Source organism: Eschrichtius robustus, chromosome 9 (assembly GCF_028021215.1).
Source record: "Eschrichtius robustus isolate mEscRob2 chromosome 9, mEscRob2.pri, whole genome shotgun sequence".
Taxonomy (NCBI): Eukaryota; Metazoa; Chordata; class Mammalia; order Artiodactyla; family Eschrichtiidae; genus Eschrichtius; species Eschrichtius robustus.
The window spans coordinates 27,776,165-27,788,946 of NC_090832.1; the positions used below are offsets into that span (position 1 = coordinate 27,776,165).

Here is a 12,782-nt window from a genome sequence, read left to right on the forward strand (position 1 = left end):
TTTACAGCTGGGAGGAGGGTATTTCCTTAAAAGGATGGAGCAGTTGGACAGCTTCCAAAGGCAGCCTGAAGGCATGGAAGGGAAAAAACGGTATGGTTCAGTCTCCCACGTGCAGGTCCATGTCCATGGTTAAAGCTGGCCTATCTAGATGCATCCAGGATTCACCCATTCAGTCTTTTGTGCCAAAAGGAAAGAAGGAAAATGAGAGAAAATGGAAGATCAAGCAAAAGGCTCTGGTTTGGATACCAGGTCAGACTTCTGCTTCCAAGGTCCACTTCTCATCTTGTTCTTTCTTACTTCACAAATGGCTTTTTGCCATGGAAGGAAGCAGAAAGGGTTGGGCTAGATATGATTCAATTCATTCAATTAAACTTAAAATCATTTATTTATTGGTGCCTAAAAATGGTAAGACTAGGTAAACACGTCTGAGCCTCAGATGAAAATATGAGTTAAGGCAGTAAAAGGAAGTAAAGCAGGGTTTAATTAAATAGGCTTTAGGTAAAGGAAGGATACTCATTTTTCAATTTTTGTTAGTACTATAGTTAACATAATATACTTTTGTATTAAAGAAACAGTTTTCTACATTGCACAGGTATGATAGTGATCAACTTTACATCAAGCCACAAAATGTGGTAGATTCTTATTGCATGCAACTACACAGCAGGGCTACGTTGTGGTGAAGCAGTTACCAAACAAGGAAAAATGAGATATTATCAACTTACTGACGTGAAACCCAGATTTTACTTGCTTGGAAACCACTTAAAAATTTCATGTGTCTCAAAGTTTTTAATAAAGTAGATCACCGCTCTAGCTTATACCATGGGAGATATTTCTTCTCAGATGCATTAAAATGATGGATGGTGTCCTTAAGTGTTTTACCCAGTGAGGATGATGACTTCTTTTTGTTGTTGTTGTTTACCTGAAGCATAAAGTGCCTGTCGTGTACATCCTCCAGTCTTAAGTCTTTATTGTGGAGGTGAGTTTTCAATCTGGTCAAAAATTCATTCTGTCTGTTGATGTCTGTTGCCAAGATCAAGGAGCCCAGCTGCTGTTCAATATCCTGTCTGCATCCACAAGAATGAAAGAGAAAACACACACACAAAGCAAATCCCTTTGAGGAGGGTGATTGATTGATTCTGTCATCATCAGGTGGCTTGTACTCTCATTTCTGCCTCTGATTCTGTTTATTACAGAGAATCCCAGTCCTGGCAGCCCGAGAGTGATTCTTTCACCCACCATCATTTCTGTCCTTGGATGGGATGTATGCCAAGGACTGGACACAGAGATCGAAACCGTGGGTGAAGAGAGTTGTGGCAGTTTATACATTCCCATGGTTCCTATGGGTGGGAAGATCGAAAGCCAACGAGAAATGTATGCTTTAAGGAGGACACAGAAAGACTCACAGAATCACAGGCATTTGAATTGTGCTTTTTACAGAGTTCAAACCAACTCAAACTTTAAGATTTGCATGGGGAGAGAAATGGGCATGATAATAGTAACAGTAATGAAGACAATAATAGCGATTGATTCTATGGAATGGAAAGACCCATCAAGGGAACAAAACTGATAGGTTGGAAAGAGATACTGGAACTTAAAAAAGAATCACAGTTGATTGAGGCACCATTAAAAAGCAGTGGTCAAGCAATATGTTGGTCAACAAATGGTATATGGAAAATGGGATATTTTGGAAAAATAAAACAAATCAGAACTTTTCCTCACATATGGAAAGTAATCAACGGGAGGAATATCCGTACCTATTTTTAAAATTCACCTTTAAAGGTGAAGTATACTTAAGTAGAGAGCATAGAGTACACATATACAATTTAATGAATAAATATCAAATAAACATCTTACAATCACCATCCAGGTCAAGATCGTTGCCTGCCAGTACCCCAGAAGGTCCTCATTGTGTCTCTCATCCAACCCCACCTCCCCTCAACCCCTGAAGTAACCACTCTCTTGACCTTTGTTTTAATAATTTCCTTGCTACTTATAACGATTTTACCACCTGTGTATGCATGTTTAAATAATATGGTTTAACTTTAACTGCTTTTGCACTTTAAGTTGTGTGATAAGTATCAGTTTGTGACTTGCTTCTTTAGCCTAACATATTTTTGAAAGTCACCTAAGTTGATGTGTGAGCTGTCGTTCATCCATTTTCTTGATTATATTGTATCCCATTGTAGGACTATACTTCAATGTATTTATCTGTTCTACTTTTGATGGTCACTTGAGTAGTTTCTAGCTTTTGACTACTATGGAAAAAATGACACAATAAACACCCTTATGTACCTCCAGTTGCACATGTGCAAAGTTTCTCTAGGGACTATATCCAGGAATAAAATTATTGGATGACAGAGATGTTCATCTTCAATTTCTTAGATATTGCTGATTATTTCCAAAACAGTTGTATAAATTTACACTCCAAACAGTAATAGATGAGGTTCTCATTGCTTTATAGTCTTACACTTTACATTTTTTTTGCCCATTTGCCAATGTCACGCAACTCATTATAATTTTAATATGAATTTCCTTGATAACTAATGAGATTGGACATATTTTCATGTGTTTATTGGTCATTTCTATTTTTTTGGTGAAGTTTCTATTCTAGTCGTTACCTACTATTCTATAGGGTGGTTTCTGTTTTGCTTATTGCTTCTTAGAGTTTTTAATATATTTTCAATAATGGTCTTTTGTCACTTATGTGTTGCAAATATCTTCTCTCACTCTGTGGCTGGTCTTTCTGTTTTATTTATGATGTCTTTTGATGAAAGGAAGTCTTAATTTTTAATATAGCTTAACCTATAAATATTTTTATTTAGGTTAATATTTTTCTCCTATTTAAGAAATCCTTCCTACCTCTGATGAAAATATTCCCCTACATTATATTCTAAAAGCTTTATAGTTTCATCATTAACATTTTTGTTTTTAAGCCACATACACATCTTTAATCTACTTCTGGACATTAGAAATAATCTCAGAAAATAGGCAATTCACAAAAGAAATTTAAAATGTTCCCAAAATATGAAAAGATATTAAATATTCTTAGTGTAACAAAAAATATTAAAACAGCTATGTGACACTATTTCCCACACTTTTATTGTCAAGGATTAAAAGTAACTGCTAAATAATATGATGAATTAATTAATGATTGTGATACTTAATGCTGTTGATGATATGGGGAAATCTTCCTTCTTATTCTCTGTTAGTCAGAGTGTAAATTGGTGCAGTGTTCCTGAAGGGTAATTTAGGAATTAGTGTTAAAAGCAATAAATATAAATAATTTGACCAACAGTTCATCTACAAATTTACTATGAACATGTTAGTAAAGGTACAGTTAGTAAAGATATATGTTATAAGAATGTTTATCCTATTGTTTAAAATAATGAAACATTCTAGGGAGAAAAATATCACAAGAATTCATAAATAGGAGATTGGTTAAATGAACCATGTTACAAGCATACTATGCAATTATTTCATATGATGATGTATAGCTATATTTATTGACATGGAAAAATACCATGTTTTATTGTTATGTTAAAAAACAGGATACAAAGTATGTAAGACATGATCTCTATGGTCATAGAGAAGAATTTGGAAAGACATCTCGGGGAATTATGAATGATTTTCACTTAAAAAATAATTTTCAATATTGTATGAATTCTTTAAAAATATGAATATTTATTAAATGTATAACCAGGAAACATAACTATTTTAGTTAGGTGAAATGTTTCATGAACCAGGTTAAAAGGCAAACTAAAAGCTTCAAATAATATTTACAACATATAACAAATGGTTACTGCAGTTAAAATACAAAAACTTCTTACAAATGAATAATAATACTCGTAAGAAAATAAAAGATCAAACACAAAATTTTGTTCTCTAAAGAAATAACAGTGGCCAGTAAATACATGAAAAATTTTTAGTCTCATTTGTTATCAGTGAATCTCTCTCTCTCTCTCTCTCTCCTTCTCTTTCTTTCTTTCTCTCTCTCTCTGTCAAATCTGCAAATATTTTAAAAAGGTAATAGAGATAAAACTCAATTTTGGTGATGGTACATTGGTAGATTTTCTCATAATCTACCAATGGGAATACAGGTAGATACAGCTTTTTGGAAAAGCAATTTGATAGTATACAACAAGAACCTTAAAAATTCACACCTTTCTTTCTGATCAATAACTCCTAACCACAAACAGTTTCTGAGAAAATAGAATATCGTAGTTTGGGATAAAAATATATGTTTAAGGATGCTTGTTAAGCATTATTTGTAATGACATAAATTTGGAAATCATCTAAATTCCCAACAATAGGCAATAGTCAATACAATTTGATGCAATGAAATGCAATACTTTATTTTACTAGCAGGTTTAATGATATGGAAAAAGACCTTTACAGTAAGTGAAAAATAGCAGGACATACACTGTATGAGATAACTTCCCCATTTCTTTAAAATATAGTTGTACTGAAAAAAAGACTAAAAGGAAACAAACCAGCCAGGTTAACATTTACTATTCCTGAACTGCTGGATTACCAGTAATCTCATTTTTCTTCTTCATATTAGGTTGAATCATATGAAACTGCCATTATTCTACTGTTCTGGGCTCTCAAAAACAGCAACTTCATATGGTGCAAACTAATACTTTTCTGATTTTTTCTTTAGTGTGTACGGTTAACCTGTCTTTCAGAATCAGAAAAATGATTTGAAGGCATTTACATGAGGATAGGATACTCACTATGAGTAGGATGACTGTAAATTTCATTATAAAGTCCTTTCACATATATTATTGCATAACAGTTTTTCTTCTAGCAAAAGCAATTTATAACACTATGTTCCACAAAAACATATAAAAATATAGTATTTTTATTTGGAATCCATAGGGATGAGTAGAAGTATCTTAGGAAATGAATATTAATTGAGCAACGAGCAGGATTAAGGAGGGCGTTACAGGGACAAGTCTGGTCCCAGGTTCTTCCTCCCTTTTTCCTGTCGTTTTATTCCTTCCTGTCTCCTTCTCCTTCCTTCCCTTCTTCTTCTCTCTTTCTTTGGCTTCCTTACCATTCACCTCTTCCTTTCTCCTCCTTCTTACTTGATTTTTTGCTCTAGTTTTTAGTTCTTTTTGCACTTAATTCTTTCGATCTTTGCAATGTATTGTTTTAGTAAAAGGCACGAGTTTTTATTCCATGTGTGAGGATTGGTTTTATTTGGTTTTGGGGGTAAAATGTTATCAGAATTGAAGTTCCTTCCACAAATTCCACTTTCCTCCGGGTGCTAGGAAACAGCATGAGATGGAATCAGCGTGCCAGGGGTAAACCCGCGAGTGCAGAGCATCCTGCCTGCTTTACCGAGCGACACCACGTGGTCCTTGACCTTAAGTTGTGTGCCCTTCAGAAAGACAGTACAGGGATCTATTTACTTTTTCCCTCCTAGCTACCCTGGGTTCTGTGCATTTGAATTAAACAGATAGGAATTAGCAGTGACCTTGGAAGACAGTGCAGCAGCTAAATTAAGGCCAGTGTGGTACAGCAGCTAAACTGAGGCCGGGTGGAAATGAGGCCATGGTCTTGGATTTAGTAGGACTCGACCTAAATACCCGGGCTGAAGAACAGTGGACCAGGAAACTAGTATTTCCTTTTCTGTTTAAAATGCAAGAGACATAGGTAAATTCCTGGTGAAAAAAATTGCTGGGGCCAATTCAGTTACTTAACAAAAGACATTTTAGAAAAGAATTCCTGACTTCTCCTTTTGCTAAGGCTGGCAATAACAAAACACGCTTTACTGAACTAGGCTTCAATCTAGCTTGGGAACTCCTGTGTTCCTTCTTGATAAATATTTATTATTTGGATCTACACAGGAGGACAATTTTGCTAACATAAAAGACAGGAATTTGGCAAAGCACAGCGTTGATGCCGAAGAGTGTGAAAGCTGAGAGCTGTTTATTATCTCTTTTCCTGACGTTAGGTCCTACACTCTCCAGGCCCTTTCAGAGTTCACAGAGGGATTCTGGTTTCTGGGTTGCTGTAACTGACACCGCATCTCCTCTGATAGGCAACCAAGGCAGCACGGGCCGGAAGCACAGTGGGCTGGCTCCCTGCCATCAACCCTGGCGGTCTCAAGCCCAAGAGAAAGCGTATTATCTCTAATGTGTGGACATCGGTATGTTTCATCTCTACGCCACTTACGTCATTTCCTTTGGCAGGTGAGCCAGAAGTCTTGATTCTCGAAGCATGCCAATCGTAGATCGCCAGTGGTGATTCTCCAGCACAGACATATTCTAGAAAGAAAGAAAATTAAAACTATAAATGGGGGAGAAGCCAGATACCGATCTCTCTCGCTGAACACAGCTCTGTGGAGGCCAGTATTTTCCCTCTGGCCAGCTGGTACCTGAAGACATAGAGGCAGAGCAGAAATACAAAATAAAACAACCGCAGGCCTATTCTCAAGGCTATAATAATAGTGTGTGTGTGGGTCAAGGCCCCGCTGACCTTCCACCAGAGGGCTGAATGCGGGTCTATTTCTAGCAGCCGCAGTCCTGTCTCTGTCTGGTTTTGAAAGTGCATTCAGGTAACAGTGTAGAAGAAAGAAAGTGAGGCAGTAAAAGTAGGTAGTAATGGATACCATAGGGCTATGTGCATAATATAATCCAAAATCATACTACTTAACAGAACAGAGGCAGGCCTCACAACCTCTGGTGTGATATGTGCCCCAGTCAACGCAGTCTTGTTTTGGTGGCTTTGTGGTGATTTATTATTGTGGACACTAAAGTCTGAGAACCACACTGTCAATAATCTTCGTGATCAGTATATCGGCACTTAGCCCATTAGGTCTGGGTTTGAATCTACAGTTGCTTCCTTGTTCAACTATCTTGATATTTCTTCCTTTGTGGAAACCTCTACTACACCCAGTCTCTCCTTTGACCTTAAGTATGCTGCCTGTCTGAACATTAGCTAACCATTTAAATAATGAGTATTTCTTACAAGCTATTGTGTTTTGTTCTATATTAGCAAACATTATGGCCTTACCACTGACTTCATTTACAGAGAATAGAACTATTCTAGTCACCAAGAAATCTTTTCCCTTTATTTTCTTATTTATTCATTCTCCATTTTGTTTCAAGAGGTGTTATAAACTCACAAAAAATACAGGAAGATAGCATTTATTAAAAGTGAGGCTAAATTGTCAAGGCATGGAAGCAACCTAAGTTTCCATCAACAGATGAATGGACAAAGAAGATGTGGTGTATATACATACATATATATATGTGGTGTATATATACACACACACACACACACACACACACACACACAATGGAATACTACTCAGCCACAGAAAATAATGAAATTGTGCCATTTGCAGCAACATGGATGGACTTGGAGGGCATTATGCGAAGTGAAATAAGTCAGACAGAGAAAGACAAGGACAGAGATATCACTTATATGTGGAATCTAAAAAAAAAAAATACAACAAACTGGTGAATAAAACGAAAAAGAAACAGACTCACAGATGTAGAGAGTAAACTAGTGGTTACCAATGGGGAGAGGGAAGGGGGGAGGGGAAATGTAAGGGAAAGGGATTAAGAGGTACAAACTATTATGTCTAAAATAAGCTACAAGATATATTGTACAGCATAGGGAATATAGCCAATACTTTGTAATTGGCTATACTGGAGTATAACCTTTAAAAACTGTGAATCACTATAGTGTACACCTGTAACATACAGTATTGTATATCAACTATACTTCAGTTGAAAAAAGTAGGGGGCAATTGTGTGATTCTGCTTATATGAGGTACCTAGAGTAGTCAGATTCAGATTCATGGAGACAGAAAAAATGGCAGTTGCCAGGGGAGCTGAGGGAATAGGGAGTTATTGGGTTGGCCAAAAAGTTCGTTCGGGTTTTTCCGCACCATCTTCTGGACAAAGCCGAATGAATATTTTGGCCAACACAACATTGTTTTGTGGGTACAGAGTTTCAGCTTTGCAAGATGAATTCTAGAGCTTGATTGTGGTGATGATTGCACAACAGTGCAAATGTACTTAGTACCACTGAATTGTACACTGAAAAAGGGTTAAGATGGTAAATTTTATATTATGTGTATTTTGCCACAATGAAAAAAAAGTGAGGGGAAAGAAGCAAGGAAAATAATATGGAGACTGATGGAGCCAGGACAGAGACTGAAAACTACTCCATCATTATGCAACCCCACTCTTCTTGCCACTGTATCTGTGCCATCCGTGTAATGCTCACCTTTTTCAGCAAATGGGAAAAGAGAATCCCCCAGGACTGGCACAATCTAGGGTCTATTAGGAAAAAACAAGTTCAAGAAAACTGCAACTATTCTTGGTTCTAAAACCAGGTCATGATTTCTCCCCAGGACTTTGTAGAATGAGTTTCACGAGGTGGAGTCTTATTCCGACTCTCTGTACAGGCTGCTCTATTGCCATTCATTTCTCTTTGCCAAGGAGTCATTATTCCTTACGCACCACTTGACCAGGTTTGAACCTGTGATGAGATTTTGTTACTTTTATCAACGAGTCTATTATCTCCTTTTGGGCATGAGCTACACACAGCAAAAGACAATGTTTATGAGAAGTAACATACTAGACTAATTTGTTTTGATTGTAAAGATTTATGAGAGCAGAGGGTGATAGGTTAGTGTGATGTAACAGATGTTCTATCCCTGCTGTGACATTTAATTCAGTCACTCATGAGCATTCACTTGCAAGACTAATTCAAGTAGATGTGACATGAGTGCCCTCACATGAGTTTTTCAAGGGCCCAGAAAACTGTAACAAGACCTAATGATAAATGACGCCATATCCCTGTTGAGTGGAACAAAAGCGTCTGGAGAATTGCCTTAAGCATTGTTATTTATGCCAGCCTGACTTAACATCTTCATTAATAATCTTCCTGAAGACAGAATAAACGGATACTTGGGAAATTTGCTGGTGAAACCATATTTGGAGATGAGCACCAGGAAAATGGGAGGAAATGGAGGGGGCCTGGAAGCTGGCACAGAATAAAAGAAAATAGCATACATATTACAAACACAACCTTTCACGGAGCTGTCATTATAAATAAAAGTATGTTTTGGCCAGAATTGTGTTGGAGGTAGGGGTACTCCACTGGATGCAGAAGAAGAGCAGTTTAGGGAGGGGGGATTAACATTTCTGAAGCACCCACTGTGTGCCAGGCCCTTTACATGATCTCATTGAATTCTCACATAACTGTCTACTGTTTTAATCATTAACTCACAGCAAATGAAACCCCAGGTTTCTCTGAGAGGCCACATAGCTAGTCAGTAACTGAGAAAGGCCTTCAACACAGGTCTGCCAGGCATCAAGACCTAAGCTTTGCACACCTCCACTTGCTGTCTCCTAAGAATTACCTCTGTTCACCCATATCCAAGCATTCAGAAGCCTGATGTTTATAAACTGATGAATGCCTACAGTTATACTTAATTTTCCCCCAAATCATCTATAGTTGCTGCTTTAAAAGTCAATGGTTGATTGTTTTAATTAGATGTTAGTTTCTAAATCCACACTGGAATCTTTGCACATACCTCCAAATTTGGTGTCACTTCAAAAAATCTTGTAGTTTGAGTGTGTTATGAGTTGAGGAGATTTAGATTGTCTTGGGGGAGGATTCATCCTTCAGCCACTCTCGGCCCTCACATCTGAACAGTCTCTGAGTTCTGTTGGTTCTTCCCTCATGACGTCTCTTATACCCATCCCTTCCTTTCACTGAAGTGACCCTATTTTAGTGCTTTATTATCCTTAATTATCCTTCCTTCTATTCATCCTCCCTACAACTTCCAGAATGTGACTTGTTTATTTGACAAAATTTTTTACCATCTCCCTAATCATTGGTTGAAATATAAACTAATATTTTTTGAACACCTCCTAATAGGCCAGGTGCCATGGCAGGCACTGGAGGTCTAAAGGTGAATAAGACAAAACTGCGGCCCTCAAGGAGCTCACCTAACTTCAATAGGATTGTGCCATCTGCCTTCTCCCATGCCCTGCTCCAAACTCTACCTTGGTGTCCTATCAGATATATTAGGCTTAACTCCTTAGCTCGGCATTCAGTGCTCCCTAAAAATTGTCCCAACTATATCATTCCGTTCCTATATGTTTGAGATAATTGAATACCTTTCCCTTTCCCTTCCTACAAAGGTCTTATAGTCCAAATAAATGACACCATATTAATAAAACTATAACTTATTATTGACATTATTAAATTATTAATACATGAAAATGTCCTTTCCTTTTGCCACTTTCATGCCTTTCAAGGTAGTTTATGTTCCTCAAACTCCTCTATGTTTCCTTATCAAACTAAAACCTGTCTTCCAAAGTCCAATTCAAACACTCCATCCACAAAGCCACCTGGAACGAGTCCAGTTAGAGGCTCACTTGCTCTCCTCTGAGTCCTATAGCTCTTTTTCTCGGCATTCCTCAAGTCCTGAGGCCAGTTGCTCTCAGTCCCGTTGATGTGTGTGACAGTTGTGTATGTACTTCCTGTTCTTCTTACTAGATTATAAACTGTATGTGAGCAGGAACCCTGCCTCGTTCCTTTTGTATCCACTCAACTGTGTGCCTTGCACAGAGAAAGTGCTTTCTATTAATTTGTTAAGTATATAACTGAACAAATTACTTGATTTCATTCGGCAAACATATTGAACACTTACTATGTTCCAGGCACTGTAATATGTGCTTGGAATATATCAGTGAACAAAAGAGACAGAGAACTAGAGGTAGCAGGGATAGAGAGAGAGAGATAATAAACAATAAGCACAAGAAATACTTTGGAAAAAAAAGTATAGCATCCAGAAGATAGCAAATGCATGGAAAGAAGGAAAAGTAGAGCAGAATAATGGGAATTTGAGAGTCTTTGGAGGGGTGGGATGGGGAAGGTAAAGTAGTCAGGGTAAGAGGTGAGATTAGAGCGAAGAATTGAAGGTACGAGGGAGCTCACCATGCTGATGAGGGAAGACTGTTCCAGAGAAAACAGCTGAAGTAAAGGCCCCCAAGGGGGAGCAAACAGCTGTGAGGTCCATGTGCAGCGAGGGAGGAGAACGTACAGGTACAAGGAGTTAGAGATGTAATTCGATACCAGATCATGTGTGGTCTTCTGGCCATTGTAAGGATTCTGATTTTTACTCTGAGAGAAATAAGGATCCACTGCAGAAGTTTGGGAGGAATGAAATTATATGACTTAACCGTAAATAAGATCACTTTGGTTGCTATGTTGAAAATAGACTTTGGTAGGGGATAAGGGTAGAAATAGGTGTAGAAGGTTGGGGGAGAGGACGGTTATCCAGGCAAAAGCTGATAAAGGCTTGGACGAGGAAAGTGGAGATGGCATGAAAGGCATGAAAGTGAGATGGTTGATTTCTGGATCTGCTAGGATGGCTCAGTGTTTAGAGGAGTCTCGTCATTGTCCAGAATAAAGATAACATTTCCCAACCTCCTTTACAGCTAAGTGGAATCATCAGGCTAAATTCTGACCTATTAAATGTAAGCAGAAATGTTGTGTGGGATTTTAAGGAAAGTTGTTTAAAGGGAACTGTTTCATCTGGGACAGGCTTCTTTTGCTTTATCCCTTCCTTCCTTCTCACTGTCTGGAATGCAGCAGGAATGGCTAGAGCTCCAGCAGCTAGCTGGGCAATGAGGACAAGTGTCATACCCCAGTGATAGCAGATTGAAGAACTGAAAGGATCTTGGGTCACTCATTCTTAATTTTGTGAAGCCACCACGCCTGCCCTGGACTGCCAATATCCAAACTTCTTTTATAAAGGATTGAAACAAACTTCTACCCTTGTTTAAGTCACTAACACACCACATTATTTAAAGGTGCTTTATTATCTTCCATATCATCCCAAAAGAGTTGATAAAAAGACCTTTTCAATGTCTTAATCTAGAATAATGCTTGGTTTTTGCATAAGAATCATAATAAAGAATTTTATAACTCTAAAAAAGAGTGAGGTGAAGTCACCTTAGTAAAGTCTGAAACGCACGCGTGGGCTCACGCGCATCTGCGCGAGGACAGGCACACACAAACACACACTTCTTATTTCTGAGATCAGACACTGCCATCTGCTAGGAAAGACTTTCCTGGTTCTCCAAACAGAACTGACAGCTCCCTCTTCTAGCTCCCCATTCCCAACCCAAGCTTCTATCCTACTGTCCAAAACACCTTATAACAACTTTGTTCACTGGCCTTGCTCCTACATATAAGTAATTTTCACACGTTTTTGTTCATTTACTCTTAAAATAGTCTTGAAAAATTATGGTCTCCCTATACTTTAAAAAATTGATATCTAAAATCACAAATTTCTGTGGTAACAAAAGATGTAATGTCTTGCATTTTTGTGAATATTGGTGTTTTAATATAAAATCATTATATAACTCTTGTATGCATTAAATGTATCTAAGGGAATCAAAATACCAATGGCATTTAATACCTATTAATCACATGTTTAAGAAAACACATGAATAATTTATTCTTTAAGTCAAAAATTTTAAATTGAATTTTTTCCCTCTAGAACTTATATTTCCATTCTATTTCCCCATAGAATTTTATTTTAATGTAATATATTTTCATGTGTGAAATTCTTTCATCATCACCCTATCATATCTCTCTGAAACAAAAATAAGTATTGATATATAAATTGAATCTTTAATTTAACAAATTTACTTAACATCAGGCTCTAAGTAGTAAATATTTTTCCAGCTTGGGTTTACAATGCAATTGCTCTTGGTAACTAATTGATGAAAATACACGTA

General features: G+C 37.4%; 1 protein-coding gene across 2 annotated transcripts in view; it reads right to left on the reverse strand.

The window, feature by feature from the left end:
- The window catches only part of PDE7B (phosphodiesterase 7B), a 222,620-nt gene that overhangs the window by 12,056 nt on the left and 197,782 nt on the right, over window positions 1–12,782 (reverse strand). For both annotated transcript variants that reach the window (XM_068551340.1, XM_068551342.1), the window contains exons 8-9: window positions 6,181–6,272; window positions 920–1,064 (exon numbers count right to left, since the gene is read on the reverse strand). In XM_068551340.1, coding sequence (XP_068407441.1) covers window positions 920–1,064; window positions 6,181–6,272 — 237 coding nt within the window. The remainder of the gene's footprint in view (window positions 1–919; window positions 1,065–6,180; window positions 6,273–12,782) is intronic.